The sequence below is a fragment of the Oncorhynchus mykiss genome, chromosome 3 (genome assembly GCF_013265735.2).
Source record: "Oncorhynchus mykiss isolate Arlee chromosome 3, USDA_OmykA_1.1, whole genome shotgun sequence".
In the NCBI taxonomy this organism is placed as follows: Eukaryota; Metazoa; Chordata; class Actinopteri; order Salmoniformes; family Salmonidae; genus Oncorhynchus; species Oncorhynchus mykiss.
Window position 1 is genome coordinate 32676074 of NC_048567.1, and position 18836 is coordinate 32694909.

General features: G+C 42.8%; 1 protein-coding gene across 2 annotated transcripts in view; it reads left to right on the forward strand.

Moving 5' to 3' along the window:
- The window catches only part of LOC110518706 (ER membrane protein complex subunit 2), a 63021-nt gene that overhangs the window by 27663 nt on the left and 16522 nt on the right, over positions 1-18836 (forward strand). For both annotated transcript variants that reach the window (XM_036973882.1, XM_036973883.1), the window contains exons 5-7: positions 7834-7891; positions 17015-17100; positions 17473-17532. In XM_036973882.1, the coding sequence (XP_036829777.1) occupies positions 7834-7891; positions 17015-17100; positions 17473-17532 (204 nt within the window). The remainder of the gene's footprint in view (positions 1-7833; positions 7892-17014; positions 17101-17472; positions 17533-18836) is intronic.

The window sequence follows — 18836 nt, forward strand, 5'->3', positions numbered from 1 at the left end:
GATTGGATTCAGGTCTGGACTTTGACTTGGCCATTCTAACACCTGGATATGTTTATTTTTAAACCATTCCATTGTAGATTTTGCTTTATGTTTTGGATCATTGTCTTGTTGGAAGACAAATCTCCGTCCCAGTCTCAGGTCTTTTGCAGACTCCATCAGGTTTTCTTCCAGAATGGTCCTGTATTTGGCTCCATCCATCTTCCCATCAATTTGAACCATCTTCCCTGTCCCTGCTGAAGAAAAGCAGGCCCAAACCATGATGCTGCCACCACCGTGTTTGACAGTGGGGATGGTGTGTTCAGGGTGATGAGCTGTGTTGCTTTTACGCCAAACATAATGTTTTGCATTGTTGCCAAAAAGTTCAATTTTGGTTTCATCTGACCAGAGCACCTTCTTCCACATGTTTGGTGTGTCTCCCAGGTGGCTTGTGGCAAACTTTAAACAACACTTTTTATGGATATCTTTAAGAAATGGCTTTCTTCTTGCCACTCTTCCATAAAGGCCAGATTTGTGCAATATACGACTGATTGTTGTCCTATGGACAGAGTCTCCCACCTCAGCTGTAGATCTCTGCAGTTCATCCAGAGTGATCATGGGCCTCTTGGCTGCATCTCTGATCAGTCTTCTCCTTGTATGAGCTGAAAGTTTAGAGGGATGGCCAGGTCTTGGTAGATTTGCAGTGGTCTGATACTCCTTCCATTTCAATATTATCGCTTGCACAGTGCTCCTTGGGATGTTTAAAGCTTGGGAAATCTTTTTGTATCCAAATCCGGCTTTAAACTTCTTCACAACAGTATCTCGGACCTGCCTGGTGTGTTCCTTGTTCTTCATGATGCTCTCTGCGCTTTTGACGGACCTCTGAGACTATCACAGTGCAGGTGCATTTATACGGAGACTTGATTACACACAGGTGGATTGTATTTATCATCATTAGTCATTTAGGTCAACATTGGATCATTCAGAGATCCCCACTGAACTTCTGGAGAGAGTTTGCTGCACTGAAAGTAAAGGGGCTGAATAATTTTGCACGCCCAATTTTTCAGTTTTTGATTTGTTAAAGTTTGAAATATCCAATAAATGTCGTTCCACTTCATGATTGTGTCCCACTTGTTGTTGATTCTTCACAAAAAATACAGTTTTATATATTTATGTTTGAAGCCTGAAATGTGGCAAAAGGTTGCAAAGTTCAAGGGGGCCGAATACTTTCGCAAGGCACTGTACATATGAGATGGGTAATGTAGGGTATGTAAACATTTATATGAAGTGGCATTGTTTAAAGTCACTAGGGATTAATTTATTACATCAATTTTGCCAGTGGCTGGAGTTGAGTCAGTATGTTGGCAGCAGCCACTCAATGTTAATGATGGCTGTTTAACAGTCTGATGGCCTTGAGATAATAGCTGTTTCAGTCTCTCGGTCCCTGCTTTGATGCACCTGTACTGACCTCGCCTTCTGGATGATAGCGGGGGAACAGGCAGTGGCTCGGGTGGTTGTTGTCCTTGATCTTTTTGGCCTTCCTGTGACATCGGGTCGTGTAGGTGTCCTGGAGGGCAGGTAGTTTGCCCCCGGTGATGCATTGTGCAGACCTCACTACCCCCTGGAGAGCCTTACGGTTATGGGCGGAGCAGTTGCCGTACCAGGCAGTGATACAGCCCGACAGGATGCTCTCGATTGTGTATCTGTAGAAGTTTGAGTGTTTTTTGGTGACAAGCGTGAATTTCTTCAGCCTCCTTAGGTTGAAGAGGTGCTGTTGCGCCTTCTTCACCACGCTGTCTGTGTGGTTGGACCATTTCAGTTTGTCTGTGATGTGTACGCAGAGGAACTTCACTTTCTACCCTCTCCACTACTGTCCCGTCGATGTGGATAGGGGGCTGCTCCCTCTGCTGTTTCCTGAAGTCCACAATCATCTTCTTTGTTTTGTTGAGTGTGAGGTTATTTTCATGACACCACACTCCGAGGGCCCTCAACTCCTCCCTGTAGGCCGCCTCGTCATTGTTGGTAATCAAGCCTACCACTGTAGTATCTGCGAACTTGATGATTGAGTTGGAGGCGTGCATGGCCACGCAGTCGTGGGTGAACAAGGAGTACAGGAGAGGGTTGAGAACACACCCTTGTGGGGCCCCAGTGTTGAGGATCAGCGGGGTTGAGATGTGGTTACCTACCCTCACCACCTGGGGGCGGCCTGTCAGGAAGTCCAGGACCCAGTTGCACAGGGCGGGGTCGAGACCTAGGGTCTCGAGCTTGATGACGAATTTGAAGGGTAGTATGGTGTTAAATGCTGAGCTGTAGAACAGAATTCTCACATAGGTATTCCTCTTGTCCAGATGGGTTAGGGCAGTGTGATTGCGTCGTCTGTGGACCTATTGGTGCGTTATGCTAATTGGAGTGGCTCTAGGGTGTCGGGTAGGGTGGAGGTGATATGGTCCTTGACTAGTCTCAAAGCACTTCATGATGACGGAAGTGAGTGTTACAGGGCGATAGTCGTTTAGCTCCGTTACCTTAGCTTTCTTGAGAACAGGAACAATGGTGACCCTCTTGAAGCATGTGGGGACAGCAGACTGGGATAAGGATTGATTGAATATGTCCGTAAACACACCAGCCAGCTGGTCTGCGCATGCTCTGAGGACGCGGCTGGGGATGCCGTCTGGGCCTGCAGCCTTGCGAGGGTTGACACGTTTAAATGTTTTGCTCACGTCGGCTAAGATTGTGTGTGTGTGTGTACGACTTCAACTGTGTTTGCCCATTTCAGAAGTGCTCAGAAAGTGACTTTGGACATGAATGCCAAAACATTCAAGAGATAAAGGTTCTCGGTTGATTGCATTCCGTTGTGCAACTGACTAGGTATCCCCTTTCCCTTTCATTTCCCTTTCAAAGTTGACGCATTGAGACATCCATATCTTCACCACTGAAGATCACAATTTTCATCACTATTTTATAATGATATAATGATTTACAAAAAAAAAATATTTAAAAAATCTAGCATCTCAATGCCAGGCATTGAGGCATCACAACCGACCATGATTGGGAGTCCCATAGGGCGGCGCACAATTGGCCCAGAGTCGTCCGGGTTTGGCTGGTGTAGGCCGTCATTGTAAATAAGTATTTGTTCTGAAATGACTTGCCTAGTGAAATAAAGGTTCAATTAAAAACCATATTTTACATAATCTAAGGTTTTTGTGTTGTGCCCGCCATCAGTTGAGAGACAACATTCTCTTGAACACAGGATGGTTGTCATGTTTTGACTGATAAATGTACTAAAATCGGAACAACATTTAAACTTTCAAATGGTACCACAAAGATGGTTGGAGGTCCACACACAGAGAATGTTGACTTGGAATATGTTATTTTAAATTATACTGTCAATCCTCCATAAGAAACCTAATGAAATCATTGAAATGTAGATACTGTAATAGAAAAGGCATGAAATTCGCTGGTGGGTGGACCCGTGTCATATTTGTGGCCGTGTCATATTTGTGGCAGTAAAAATGTCCATTTTACATTTCGATGATGTACTGGCTAAATTTCAGTAGTCTGAAGGGATTTGTCCATTATATGAATTTATATTGCTATGCTTGAAATAACACTAGGGCTGTCCTTTTTAAATATATATATTTTTTTTATACACGTTTATTTTTCCATAGACACACCCTATGTATTTGAATAAAATCAACTCTATGTACTGAGCTTGTCTGATGCTTTAACCATTTACATTCATACGGGTTTAAAAAGGAAGATTTGGGCACTAATAAGTGCCTAAATTGGAACGTAGTGGCTGTACAATAACATGCTAGAACTCTGACTGACAGACGTTCTGAATTTGAGCACCGCGCACGACAAGAAGTTGCCCCTTCCCTCCCAGTAATTGGGCAACTTTTGACGTTTTTTTTTTGTTGTGTGAGGGAGAGAAATGCTGTAAATTAAGATGAGACATTGAAGATTATAATAAATACCTCATTGATGTCATACAAGCTAGCCAAACACCCGTCAGTCCAAATGTGCACTTCACATTTCCAAATCTTAAAACCCATGTCATGTACAATGTCAACATTTGTGATCACTATGTTTGATGTAGGGTTACAAGTTGACATGGCTTGTTCTGAACAGAATGAGCCTATGTTTGTTGTGAAGAGAATTTAACGGCACACGCTAGCGTTGCACGGTATACCGAAACCTCTGTACTTTTTCGATACTATAACATGAAAAACGGTTAGGTACTAGAAATGTTACTTTTGGTACTTCAGGCCTTCGCAGATTCTACCATTACGCTCTGGAAGTTGCCGGCAATGGGCTACACGATAAGTTTTGTTTGAACTATATTTGAGAAGGCCAAGTGAAAATGAAGAGTTATGTTGTTTAACATGCAAACCAGGATTGCGCCAATTCAACAGCTCACCGAAGAGTGTTTCAGAATGGCAGAGAGCGACCGCTGTCCAATGCGGGAGAAAACACTCAATGAAGATTCAGTTCATCACCTTGGAGAGCTCCACTGCAGCGGCTTCTGACAAGCAAACACAATCTGTCAACTAGAATCTTCAACTAGAAAAATAAAGTAGGCTAATTTACTGTTTTCAAGTGTTATGTCTTCTTCGTTGTCCAAATATGGTAAGCTGTTTGCAGGTTTTGCATTCCTCTTTTTTGGCGTCATCCTTTAACTACAATGAAATGCTGCCATACTGCAGACTTTTAAAATATTTTGTCTTAAGTAAGCCTAATAGAGCCCCACAATGGAGGTGTCATAACCTAGCAGTCAAATGGGGGAAATGGTTTCCACCATTCATTTTTCCCATAGGAATTTTTTTAAACACTTAAAATAAGGGCTGTGTTTAGTGTAGGCTTTACCCTGGCGTGACGTTTTGATAACCATGTAAATCTCTCTCGGACAAGTTGACTTTTATCAATATATTCGGCTCTATTTCTACAAATAAAATGTATTGAATGCTTGAATGAATGTGTTTTTTTAAAGTTTTTTTTTTTTTTACATATAGCCTACAGTAACATCAACTAATGAAAATTATTATAATTTAAAAAAATTCTGTTACCATTTAGGAGAGTGATGGAGTGCTGCGTCAGATGACCTGGCCTCCACAATCATCCGACCTCAAGGACCCTGGTCAGGGAAGTGACCAAGAACCCAATGACAGAGTTCTTTGGCTGAGCCTGTCAATAGGACAACAGTCTCGATAGCACTTCAGCAATCTGGGCTTTATGGGAGAGTGGCCAGACGTAAGCCACTCCAGAGGAAAAAGCCACTGTGGCAAAGATTTATATTCCAACAGGACAATGGCCCTAAGCATAGAGCCAAAGCAACGCTGGAATGGCTTCAGAACAAGAATGTGAAAGTCCTTAAGTGTCCCAGCCAATGCCCAGACTTGAATCCCATTTGAAAATATGTGGAAAGACTTGAAGATTGCTGTTCACTGCCACTCCCCATCTAACTTAACAGAACTTGAGAGAATCTGCAAGAAAGAATGGTAAAAAAGAATCCAGATGTGCAAAGCTGATAGACATACCCAAGACGACTTAAAGCTGTAATCCCCGCTCAAAGGTGCTTCTACAAAGCATTGACTGTAATAATTCTGTATTTCATTTTCAGTCAATTTGCAAAAATGTCTAAAAACACGTTTTCACCTTGCTATTGTGTGTAGATGGGTGAGAAATCGATTTAAACCATGTTGAATTCAGGCTGAAACACAACAAAATGTGGAATAAGTCATGGGGTATGACTACTTTCTGAAGGCACTATATGTCTTAGAGCAGTGGTTCCCAAGCTTTTTCACTTACTGAACCAACAATTGCATGTTTCTCTGCCCGCGGTACCCCTGAAGTACAAACAATCGACCTGTCGACTAAATGGGGTCAGCCCTAAATGGCGCTCACCCTGTATTCAAGAGCATGTTGTGTCTCAACCAATAGCGGGCACAACACAAAAACCTCAGATGTGAAATAGGCTTTAAGCTACAACATTTGTGTATATGAAAGGAAATCTGGAGTTTGTGTTTTTAGATAATTAACGTTTAAAGGTTTATTTTTTTATTACAAAACCTTTTTTTCAATAAATAATTAAAGTTTGACCACTTTTTGTAAGCTTTTAAATTCTCAAACTCAACTGTTGATCTTTTCCAGTGATGAAGACATGGATGTTGCATGGTATGGAAAATGGTTGCACTTTGAGCACCTTTTATCTCCTGAATGTTTTGGCATTCAGGTCCAAAAAGTCACTTTCTGACCACTTTTTCCATGGGCAAATGTATGGAAAGTTTAGTTTAAATCAAAAGGGATGCTGTCAAAAAGGGATTGAATTCAACAGAATTTACCCTATAGGCCTGTGGTAAAGGGGGGTAGGGTGTACTGTAGATCCTAAGTGGTACGATGGTGTGTGTGTGTGTGTGTGTGTGGTGGGCTCTCTGTTTGTGTTGGAAACAACCATTCCACTGGCAAAAAGGGGGAGAAAAAATAAGTGAATGTTTCAGTGCTCGGCCCTTTTTAGCCTGAGCGAGGGATTCCCCGGGAAGGAAGTGGTTTGCTCCCACTGCTATTCTGGGGGTCCCTCAATCTTCTGTTTAAAAAAATAATAATTCTCTTGTTGTGCTTTTCGTCTCCGAGCTGAGAGGCGAGGCCTTGCCTGCCTGTAAATATTGACATGCCACCACAGTTTCAGCTTTGTTTCTTCTAAGCACTGTTTATTTTTAAATCTGCAAATGTGATTCATAAAAACAGAAAGGGATTAAGATACACAGTATTTTTGACTGGAACTGGAGTAAGGGTAATTCAATCTGTTTACCACCCCTGATCACCATGACTTGTTTATTGGTTATGTCAGAGTTGATGTGATAATTGAGATTGATTGCTTCTGCACTGTCAGATTAAATAAATGGCACACTGGCCTCTAATTGGCTTCAGGCGGAGGTACACTGGACTGACACAGCTTCAAACAACTAATTTATCCCCCCCACCCCCGACACACAAACACACACTGTGTCTCATTGAGCCCCCCCCCCCAGTAAATAAAGCATATCAAAGTGGCTCAGGAGTGGTTGCCTGGTGCCATCTGAAATCTCCCAGAGTGCAGTTGAGTAATAAAGTGGATGTGAGTGAAGGAGTGGCACTGGAAGTGGGGCTGCTCACTACTAATGGGAAACAGAGTTGCTTCTGTTGTAGGTTGTGGTGGGCAGAACAGGTTTTGATCATGGAGCCCTGGCTTTTTGGCTGCTAAACCGTTAGCATTGCAGTTCGCCTCTAATAAAGAAACAAGTTCAAAATCATCCCTGCGGACGCATGATTTGACATGACAAGTGAAGTGAACACGCCTCCCCACCTCCCTGTTGCCAGGAAATTTCTGCATGGTTTGATATTTACAGTTCATAACTCACTCATTTTAAACAGAATCGTATGGATTCCCCCTTTGCCTCGTAACTTTAAAACACACATTGTGTTGAATATAATTCTGATCAGACTTGTATGTATTATTCTACACGGCTCAAAAGAAAGGCGAAACTGAACAGATTGATTTGATTCACCTTTAAAGAAATCAAAGGCAATAATTGTGTATACACTCTTCAAATCAGTGTGCTTCCCTACCATTATGTACTGGTTTCTTAACTCATTGTTAAGTGGCGTAAGCCTCTCACAACGCAAGCTATTTGAGCAGCAACAGTAATGACTGTTTATTTCCTCTTTTAGGTCACTGCTGATTTTGGCAAGGGTTCACAGTGTAACCATAGAGACCGGCTGCATTGTGTACAGAAACTTGATTGCCTTGAACTCTGTTTGATTTCCCCACCACCTAATTTGTCTTGACTGGTGAGTCCTTTTTTTTTTGTTGCCTTTTTGAAGGTACGAGGATGCCAGCAAGCAGTATGATTCAATACTGCAAGACGATCCCACCAATACGGTAAGTGAGGAAAAACACACACTTGTTCTTATTTAGTTACAGTTGTTGTCCAAACTTTTTGGACAGCTTTTGAATCTGCTGTAAAGTTTTGGTATTAGTGGTGTGAGTTTGCTTAGTTAAACTCCCCTTGGCCTTTTTGACCTCAACCACATTGCTGATCAGGCTCTCACCCACACAAATGACAAGTGTTTGAGGGGGGGTGGTTCATGGTCTTAAGCTAAGGCTAAGACTAAATGCCTGCTCTTTGAAGACGGTGATATATAGGTAGTTCTTCGACCCCTTCTGGGGTGAGCAGGACTGTGCTCCTGTATTACATCCTCCATTACTGTTGTGAAAATGCCCATCAGACCAAGTACGTTTTCATCATTTAGTGGTATTAAATTGGCGCTTGTGTATTTTTTTGTTAGTCATCATGTACATTATTTATCACATGCGCACAGCATACATTACCTTGTTTGAGGAGCGGAATAGCCAATCACCTGTAAAACGAGAGTAGCTCCTCAAAGAGCTGGTACTGGAGTGAAACCAGGGAGATCGTTCAAGTTTGACTTCGAAATTGGACGTCTATCCATGTCCTTGGGGCAACAGTGAGCGCTATTACCATGTTTTGGTTTTGCTAGGGTGTTGTGGATGGGGTTGGGGGGTGTGTCTAATCCCATGACTCTGGATCAGAAGGTTCTATCCCAGTGGTGGACACTTAATTATAATTTTTTTGGTTTCGTTTTAACCCATACCTGTATCATTTGGGAATGAGTGCCTAAACTTAATCCTTCTAAATTTGGCATTTGAAGAAATGGAACAATACAGAACAGCAGGATCAACCCAAGGTGTCAAAGGCACTTTGAAATGTAACGTTTGGGGCAACTTCAAAATTTGGTGTTTGGAGAAATGTGGATAAACGTTTAATTATGCACTGAGACTGCGGGAGCTTGAGTGAAACATGCTTTTGTAAGCCTTCGGCTACGATTTTATTTTGATGGCTATGATTAAAAAGAGCTAATATTTTTGTTTCTATCTCAACTCATAATTAAAACGCGCCTCCCTTTCGTAATTTGAGTGCATAGGCTCTAGTCAACGGTAGACAGGTTATCAGCCCTGTCACCCACCATTTTGCAATGTAAGCATGAGGCAGTATAATTGTTTGAAACCTGAACGGTTTACTTCAAATAATGAGGCATGTCTTACCTTGCTTCAAAGTAGCCTATTAGCCAAAATCCATCCATAGAAACATGGAAGCTATTATTGACTTCCTCATGCCATTAGCCAGCATTTCTCTCCTGTTCTATTGGTTTTCATAACTTTATTTTGTTGTCCAGAAGCTAGAGCATCCTAGTTGTTGCTATTAGAGTCCCCCTCGTTCTATGTTTCTAACTGAGATATTCATCTGTCACATGTGGAACCGCTCACATTAGGTGTGCTGTTCAGAACGGGGTTTTCCGCAAATTTAATTTTGAAAATGCCGTTTTATTAGCTGCTTCATTACTGGAGGACCATGTTCAATAATAGGCTATAGCCTTTTGACTAAAATACAATACGCTTGCTATTGTTGCATGGTTCTCTTAATGAAAAATGGCAATTTCTTGTATTCATGCATAGTATTTTCTGTTAGTCACAATTTTACTCTCTGGATTTTTTAAACAATTTGTTGACCGGTTAATTAGGGTCGGTTAGTCGACAGCAAAATTGATCGAAATGTGCATCCCTTCTTCAGGTGTAAAGCCCAGCGTTCACTTCTGAACAGATACAGGAAGCCGTTTGACTTTTACTCAAGTTCTTTGTTATATTATATCTTAGGCCCATGCACAATGCACTGAGATTTGTAGAGCATTTTGGCTCTGACAAGGCTGCTACTTTCCCACTATCTTGATCGCCACTTGCTGTATCAGTTCTATCCATATGTTGTCTTTTGTGTGTCATATGTATAACTGTATCTGCCATTATCATCATGATGTAGCAAAACTGATTTTCCCACAAAACAATTCCAACAAATGCAACACTCTGGCTTACACAGCAGTTAACCATTTGAGTCCGTCAGATTATAAATGGGTATAGCCTTTAGAAATACACAATTGTTGCCTTAAGTTCCATACAGTCTTCTCTCAATTTATATTGAATTTCAGCTGAATGACTTGCAGGACCATGTCTATCCAGTGTTCTGCCAATCCCTGACCACCAACCCAAAACACATTGTACCTGCTGTTAATTGTTTCCATAGGGACATGTGGCCACGCAAGAAAATACATGTTTTAAAGGGTTTTCAAAAGAAACCATGACCTTCATTTGTTTTGGCAGTCCTCCTGTAGACGTTCAACAAGCTTCTGCGTTGCCCCGACACATGGACTTGCTTAGATATATTAAACATTTTCTCTTGGCTGGCAAAGTGTGAGAGACGAAGCATAAACATTTGTCCTTTGGACACCATGTGAGGATTCTGCACCTCACCGACTGTCTGTTTCAAACAAACGGAGGCCTTGCTGACAAAATCAATAAACTTGGGTATGCTCTGATGCAGTCGCCTCCCCATCTTTCTGGTGTGGAAGAATTGCCCCCCTCATCTCTATCGGTTCCCTGGCGTGTAACTGTCTGTTCCCCCCTCGTTCTGACCCCTTTACACCTTCTTCACTGTCATTTACCGTCATTCTTTATTTTACTCTCTGTTTCTGTTGGGACAAAACCAGTCACACTGTTCATTCTTCTATTAAAATGTTTTACACAGGTTAGATCCACCATGTCCTATTTCAATTATAAGCACATTGAATACTCTGTCATGGAAGACAAGACAGGTGGTGGGAAGGGGAGCGCAAGTTAGTTTGTATAGGCCATGATGCCTCCAGAGCAACTGCTTTTGGTCGTCAAGTTGCCAGTGTAGGCACTTCCACAACCTCAGCAATAAATATACTTAACAAAAATATAAACGCGACATGTAAATTGCTGGTTTCATGAGCTGAAATAAAAGGTCCCAGAAATGTTCCATACGCACAAAAAGCTTATTTCTTTCCAATGTGTTGACATCTCTGTTAGTGAGCATTTCTCCTTTGCCTAGATAATACATCAACCTGACAGGTGTGGCATATCAAAAAATCTGATTAAACAGCATGATCATTACAATAAAACGCCACTCTACAATGTGCAGTTTTGTCACACATATGCCACATATGTCTCAATGTGACACAGTGTGTAAATGATAACACATTTGTGTAGGAAATGAAGAAAATTATTAAAATTAGGTTTGGGATGTATCCAAATTGTCATACCTTTTTATACCGACCTTGTGCCTTACAATCCGATTGTTAGCCATGCTAATAACTACATGTAAAATCTCATAGAGAATAATAACTAAATGCTAACGAGCACATTGCAAACATTTTATACAGTCTCTGACCTAAAATATACAAGTAAAGTATAGAAGTAACAAAAAACTGCTACTCACAGTTTGCTGCACGCACAAAACAAATATTAGACAGCAAGGCTCATGATCCAGGAAGGGATTCTCTGCTGTTAACAGGCGAAGCTTGATTTTGGAAGAAGCTAACCACTTAGCTAGATACAGTGCCTTGCAAAAGTATTCATCCCCCTTGGAGTTTTTCCTACTTTGTTGCATTACAACCTTTTAAATGGATTTATTTGGATTTCATGTAATGGACATACACAAAATAGTCCAAATTGGTGAAGTAAAATGGAAAAAATAAAGTTTCAAAATATCCCCAAAAATTAAAAATAAACGGAAAAGTGGTGCGTGCATATGCATTCACCCCCTTTGCTATGAAGCCCCTAAATTAGATCTGGTGCAACCAATTACCTTCAAAAGTCACATAATTAGATTGCACACAGGTGGACTTTTATTTAAGTGTCACATGATCTCAGTATATATACACCTGTTCTGAAAGGCCCCAGAGTCGGCAACACAACTAAGCGGCACCATGAAGACCAAGGAACTCTCCAAACAGGTCAGGGACAAAGTTGTGGAGAAATACAGATCAGGGTTGGGTTCGAAAAAAATATATCAGGAACTTTGAATATCCCACGGAGCACCATTTAAATCCATAATTAAAAAATTGAAAGAATATGGCACCACAACAAACATGCCAAGAGAGGGCCGTCCACCAAAACTCACGGACCAGTCAAGGAGGGCATTTAATCAGAGGGGCAAAAAAGAGACCAAAGATAACCCCGAAGGAGCTACAAAGCTCCACAGCGGAAATGGGAGTATCTGTCCAAATGACCACTTTTAAACCACACACTCCACAGTGCTGGGCTTTACGGAAGAGTGGCCAGAAAAAAAACATTGCTTAAAGGAAAAAAATAAGCACACACGTTTGGTGTTCGCCAAAAGGCATGTGGGAGTCTCCCCAAATATATGGAAGAAGGTACTCTGGTAAAATTGAGCTTTTTGGCCATCAAGGAAAACGCTATGTCTGGCGCAAAGCCAACACCTCTCATTACCCCGAGAACACCATCCCCACAGTGAAGCATGGTGGTGGCAGCATCATGCTGTGGGGATGTTTTTCATCGGCAGGGACTGGGAAAATGGTCAGAATGGAAAGCATGATGGATGGCGCTAAATACAGGGAAATTCTTGAGAGAAACCTGTTTCAGTCTTCCAAAGATTTGAGACTGGGATGGAGGTTCACCTTCCAGCAGGACAATGACCCTAAGCATACTGCTAAAGCAACACTCGACTGGTTTAAGGGGAAACATTTAAATGTCTTGGAATGGTCTCGTCAAAGCCCAGACCTCAATCCAATTGAGAATCTGTGGAATGACTTATAGATTGCTGTACACCAGCGGAACCCATCCAACTTGAAGGAGCTGGAGCAGTTTTGCCTTTAAGAATGGGCAAAAATCCCAGTGGCTAGATGTGCCAAGCTTATAGAGACATACCCCAAGGGACTTGCAGCTGTAATTGCTGCAAAAGGTGGCTCTACAAAGTATTGACTTTTAGGGGGTGAATAGTTATGCACACTCAATTTTTTTTTAAATGGTGTCTTATTTCTTGTTTGTTTCACCCCAAAAATATTTTGCATCTTCAAAGTGGTAGTAGGCATGTTGTGTAAATCAAATGGTACACACCCCCCAAAAATACAGGTTGTAAGCAACAAAATAGGAAAAATGCCAAGGGGGTGAATGCTTTCGCAAGCCACTGTAGCTAGCTAGCTAGCTAGCTACGAAATTAGAAAACCACATGCACAGCTTGCAGAGCATTTAGCACATTATAGGCAGTTAACTTAATAATTATAAGATATCTAGTAAGCAAACATTTAGTTGTGAATTCCTGTAACTAGATCACCTGGTGTGTGCTGCACAACGGTGAGTGACTCACAAGGCTCCGGTCTCTCGTCTGCTTGTAAACTCCACGTGACTGTGGACTACCGGTAAGCTCTATAATAAAAAAGGATGTTGCAGGTGAAATGAAGAACGCAATCTTTTTTTTCCCTAACATATTACACAAGTTGACTGCAGGTATTTACTTAAAAAGTACCTGCAAATATTCAAATGTATTAAAAAAAAAAAGTCAAATAAATCCCGTGGCCATTTCCAAATACCCTGGTATACCGTCAAAAATGTTTCCCTAATCTGAACTTGGAAAGGCAGAGCGTAAAATCAGCCTTCGCAAAGGACAATGTTTTAGGTAGACTTCGCTGAAAGTCTACCGGGTTCTGAGTTATCAAAGGCTTTCTAGAAGCTTTACTTATGACACATAATAGTTTACTTAATGGGTAAACTAGTTCAAATATCCATTGCCCTAATCATTCTTTGGGTTGTGAGATCTTCTCCAATGGGAAATGGGAGGTGCCTTGGGAATAGTACCCTTGTGGGAATGGTGGGTACTAAGTACTCGCTAGCCAATCGGAGCACCACCCAGGTGATGTCCTGGGGAAGTGATCGGTCCGTTTCCTGATCTCAAGGCTGGGTGGTTGCCATCCGTAACACCAACGCCCTTTCAGTTAAGCCTGAGGGCGGGAATGGAAACAGGTCCTCACTGTGCCCTGGTGTCTTTCAGACCAGATTTTTTCCCACCAACCCTTCTTGGCTGGTGAGGGTGTGGTGTGGACGGGGGCTGACATCATTTAGGTCACCTGTCTTTGAATGAAGGATCTCCACTGCTCCCAGTCCAGCATGTTCTCTAACATGTTCTGTACAATGAGGGAGGGGATGGAGCTCAAAGAAATGGCGGAAAATTGGCGACCACAGCAAGGACTTGTGAGGCATCCCAGCATGCCGAGCTGGAGATTGGAAACTGAGCTGTTGTAATTACAGGCTGTGGAATAGATGTGGTACCCATTAACCAAAATTGTTGAATCAACAGAAATTGCTCAAGGTTTCTTTGCCATGGCGGTGTCCAAAGAATGTGTCGAACTCTTAGACCTTCCATAGTTTTATTGTGTTCCAATACCTACAGCAATGATCTGGAGAATTTCTCGTCTGCTTGCGTAAATGCATTTTTGTGCTTCTCATCTTTTTTTCTTTAAGAACTTTGGCTAAAAAGCTAGAGCCTAGCCTAGTGTCTGTCTACCACAATTTCATACAAAAGGTTGTTTCATTAATTATTCATTCAGAGTCCAAATGACACTGGATGATTCATCTGTTAAATGGAATTCCGACCCTCATCTTATCGTTATTGTTGTGTAAAAGTAATTGAGGTCACTAAGAATCCCTTACTGAGGTTGAATGGGAATTGTATGCAATTAGAGTGTAGGACAAGATAGTTTTTACAGCGGTAAAGATGCACTCAGATTTCTACGGAGCTGAAACCAGATCCTGTTGAAATTGAAAATATTGGCTCTTTGCAACCATATGATTTAGGCACTATTTAGACAATGCTTCTGTATTTGATTTCTGGATGCCTTAGTATACTTTTGATTCCAAGTAATACAAGTAAGACTCCCTAAGCTCTTAGGCATTTGAAACATCTGTGTAACAGTTTTTTTTTTTTTTTACTGTAAACAAATGTTTTACTCTGAATGTTTTAGTGTTTCTTTTAATGCGTTAATACTTTCATCTACCTGCTATTTCACAACAGCAGCACATAACATCGTTCATGGCCCCCCCCCTTATTTTTCTCTGTATTCTTCTCTCCATCTCTTTTCCCTCCAATCTCGATCCCTCCATCTCTCCCTCTGTATGTTATTTAACATTATTATAACGTGCTATCTAGGTGTCCAGCGTTGTCCTCACAGTCAGAGCCTGGGTTGTGGTGAGTCCTTCTCAGTTAGCGCCAGGGTTGATTTAAAAAATCCAGTGCTCTAAATGCTCCTCGAGAACCCTAATTAAAAAGGAATCATGACAACGGTGGGATTATCCCTGCTGCCAGGTTCTTCTGGATCATTAGTTTGGAGAGGGGGAGAGAGCAAGAGGAGGAGCGGTTTGGAAGAGCTCCGCATTTAATAAAGTTCTGTGTGACTCCTTCGGGGCTACCAACTTCCATGTGTTCTGAGTGAGCCCCAAGTGGTTCTTTATCAGGAATGAAGGACTGGGAGAGAAGAGAGGAAGGGGGAAAGAGAGGGGTGTGGGGTAGGCCTACAATTGCAAGAATCGCACTGAAAGTTGGTGTTCTGACAGATTTTTGGTATCGGACGGGGAAAGTACACATGTTAGCAATTTGGTTAGAAGTGAGTAAAAATTCCTTAATCTCACATAGCATCAATCCCCAGTAGAATATGGTCCATGTAGAATAGTTTGATATTTTGAGGACATATGTGTTTTATGGGTAGAGGGGGAAGGGGGGAGAGAAGAGGAAGTTGGTGCGACCCCCCCCCCCCCCCCCCCCGCCTATAAATTCATCCTTTTGAATAATATTTTCTCGATGATGCTTGTGTTTAATTGTGTGAGGACCACTCTCAAACGGCAATTCACATGGTATGTGTTTATTTTTAGAACAAATGCAAGCAATAATACAGGTCAACGATAATCTAGATATTTATAAAAAATTGCTGACTTTAGATTAGTGTGTGGTTGTGTAAGTAAGCACCATAGCCAGGCTGTAGTGCAGGTCCCTGTTTCAGGGTGATGGATAAGTGGATTTATTGTGACGGCGGTGTCAGTGGATTCCCAGATTTATGGCGGCTCAGACATGACTCATGCACAGCCCTCAATGGCTTTGGTTATGAGTGTGGGAGAAAGGAAGCCCCACTTAATCAAATGCCAGTCCATAAATAAAATGGGCCGTGGCAGGCAGGGCAGCACTATTCTAATGGCAACAGCAGCCCGCTGTTAGGTACACACACACCCTCGCAAACGCTGCCTGGAAAAGTCAGAGGAGCGAGCGTAATACTTTCTGATTCAGATTGATGAGAATCTAATCCACTTTAAGGTCACTTCAACATCAAAATGAAAGAAAAGGCAATTGGAGGCTGATGTAAGTTAGCATGGCTTCAGAAGCTCGTTCTGAATGCGCTGGCCGTCGAGTTTGGGGTAAGGCCCTGTTTTCCCTACTTAGACGGGGATGACTCACCACTTTATCTCAGACACTAAGCTCACACACGCCGACTCAAACATCGACTCATGATTTGTGTTCTTCTTTCCACAGATATAGCCTAGCTAACCATTACCTCTTATGAGATGCTGGCACATCAATTTTAAAGTTGCCCCATAACAATATCAATAATAGTAGGGACATCAGCATTTTAAGTAGCGAGGCTTCTCACCGCTGTGTAAGAACTGTAACAGGGAAGTGCTCAGTAAGGCTGGTTCATGCGGTCAATATCTCTCCTAAATGAAGATATCTCTTAACTGAAATTATTTGGTACTGAAAATCACCACTTCACATCAACGCTGTTGACTGATGATTCTGTAGAGAAAATGTCAAATCCCGATTCCCACCACTCCAGTCCTCCACTCTCCATCGACTTGGCGTTCTGTGAACTGATGGTCCCTATTCCCAAGGGGCTCGGGCCAGGAGCAGAGAGGGGGGTAGCATTGACCAACATCTCATACCCCCCCCCAACTTCCACCTGAGCATAGTTCCAAGACTCCCAAACTCATTTAACACATACCCCCCCCCCCCTCCTCCTTTCTCTCCTCTCCCTTTTATTTGTGTGAGCTCCTGAGGAGACCCCCTCTCCTCGGTCAAACACTTGAGGAGCTAAGACCTTACTAATCCTCTGTTGATGCCGATCTCCACAGGCGGCGAGGAAGAGGAAGATCTCGATTCTGAAGGCCCAGGGGAAGAGCGCCGAGGCCATCCGCGAGCTCAACGAGTATCTGGAGCAGTGAGTAGTGTTTTACAAGGGGATTTGGACGATCTCCTCACACGCACCCCCCCTGGCCTTTTTAATTAAAATGGGGTTTGCATTCGATTTGATCCGGGCTGGGCCACAACCTGTCCATGAGACCCCCTCATCTCGACTCCATCTTGGGAGCTCTGCCTCTCTGCCCTGTCCGTCTGTTAGCCTAGTTATATAATGCCACGGTTTTTGATTGATTTGAAACGTGGAGATTTCAGCTATTGTACTATATATTAGAGAAGTTATTGTTGATGATCCTCCTGCTAATCAGGGTTCTAAAAAGCATGGTGTGACGGTGCTGAACTGCATCCTCAACGGGAGACTCCCTACATTTCTCACTGTTTTTTTTTTTTACAGGTTCGTCGGGGACCAGGAAGCGTGGCACGAGTTGTCGGAACTCTACATCAACGAGCACGAGTAACCATCGCATTTCTTCATCACATTAGCTTACCTCATCATCTACATCACTTGTGACGTTTTGACTGACGTATTATTCCAGTGGTGAGGAATAACCGGTGACCGTTCCAGGTTTGAGTGGTGTGGGTCATTCTCGCTCTCGTCAAGACCTGGAGGCAGCACCTTATCATACCTGTCAGCTTCTATCAGACTCAGGAGGGGGGGGGGGGGGGGGGGTGAGACGGACTGGGGAGTGTCTGTAAGCAGTAACTCCTCTCTCCCAGTCTCGGTGGCTGACCTGACGGCTTGATCCCAGAGGGGGGATGTATTAGGATGGGCACAATGGAGAGGGGCGTTGAAATGCCTAACTCAGCCAGGGGTCCGCATTGAGCCCCTGTCTATGTTTGTCACATGAAGAGGAGGGTAATAGGATTTTGACCCTAAGCCCCCCGCTCATACATATGGGGGTAAGACAACCCCCTACTGATATCTCTGTTGCCAGGGGTAATTGTCAGGCTCCCAAGACAAGAGCATTGTGAGAAATGTTTTTATTTGGTTTTGTCACTTTTTATTTTTTATCCCTCCTTAATTGTCTTGGGGGCTTAGGAGTCAGGGAAGCAGACGTCTTTCACGGAGGTGTGTTTGTGTGTGTAAGCGCTCTGGTGTGTGTGTGTGTGAGCAGCACACCGGCTCTGCGGTCACCCTGGCAAGAGGGCAGTGTCTGCAGGAATGTTTAGCGCAGTGAGAGGGCTGCTTATTGGATATTTCACGTTTTTGTCCCGAGGGGCTTTATTGCTGTAGTAGAGGGAGGACATCCAGGGGTGAGCGGATTATCTCCCAGCTTAGCCAAACTTTTGTAATATCACCCCATTCACTCCCCGAGCCCCTTATCTACAGGCGTGTCCATTTCTTTTCTCTCTTTTTCTTTATTTTGGGTTACAAACTCCCTTTCCCCCCCCCCTCCTCTCTTCCGGACAGCATGGCATTATCACCTCTCTTTTCCACAGAGCGAGAGGCAGGGAGAGTGGCTGCAGAGAGATTCCCAGGAGAAGTTGGTGGCACTTTGTTTCCAGAGCCAGAAAAAACAGAGGCTGATGGAGAAGAGAGGAAGAGCAATGAACTGCCCCGCCCTCAGTGTGTAGCGCCCCGCAAGCTAAAAATATTCAAATCACTCACGGCCTGCCATTGTTACATGTCTACAGGCATCAGTGTTCAAACATTATAACAGTAATTAATAGCCTAACGCAGTGGAAACTTTAAAAAAGAAAGACACAAAAAAAAAGAAATCCTCATACCGCTGAGTGATATTCGGACATTATTGAGAT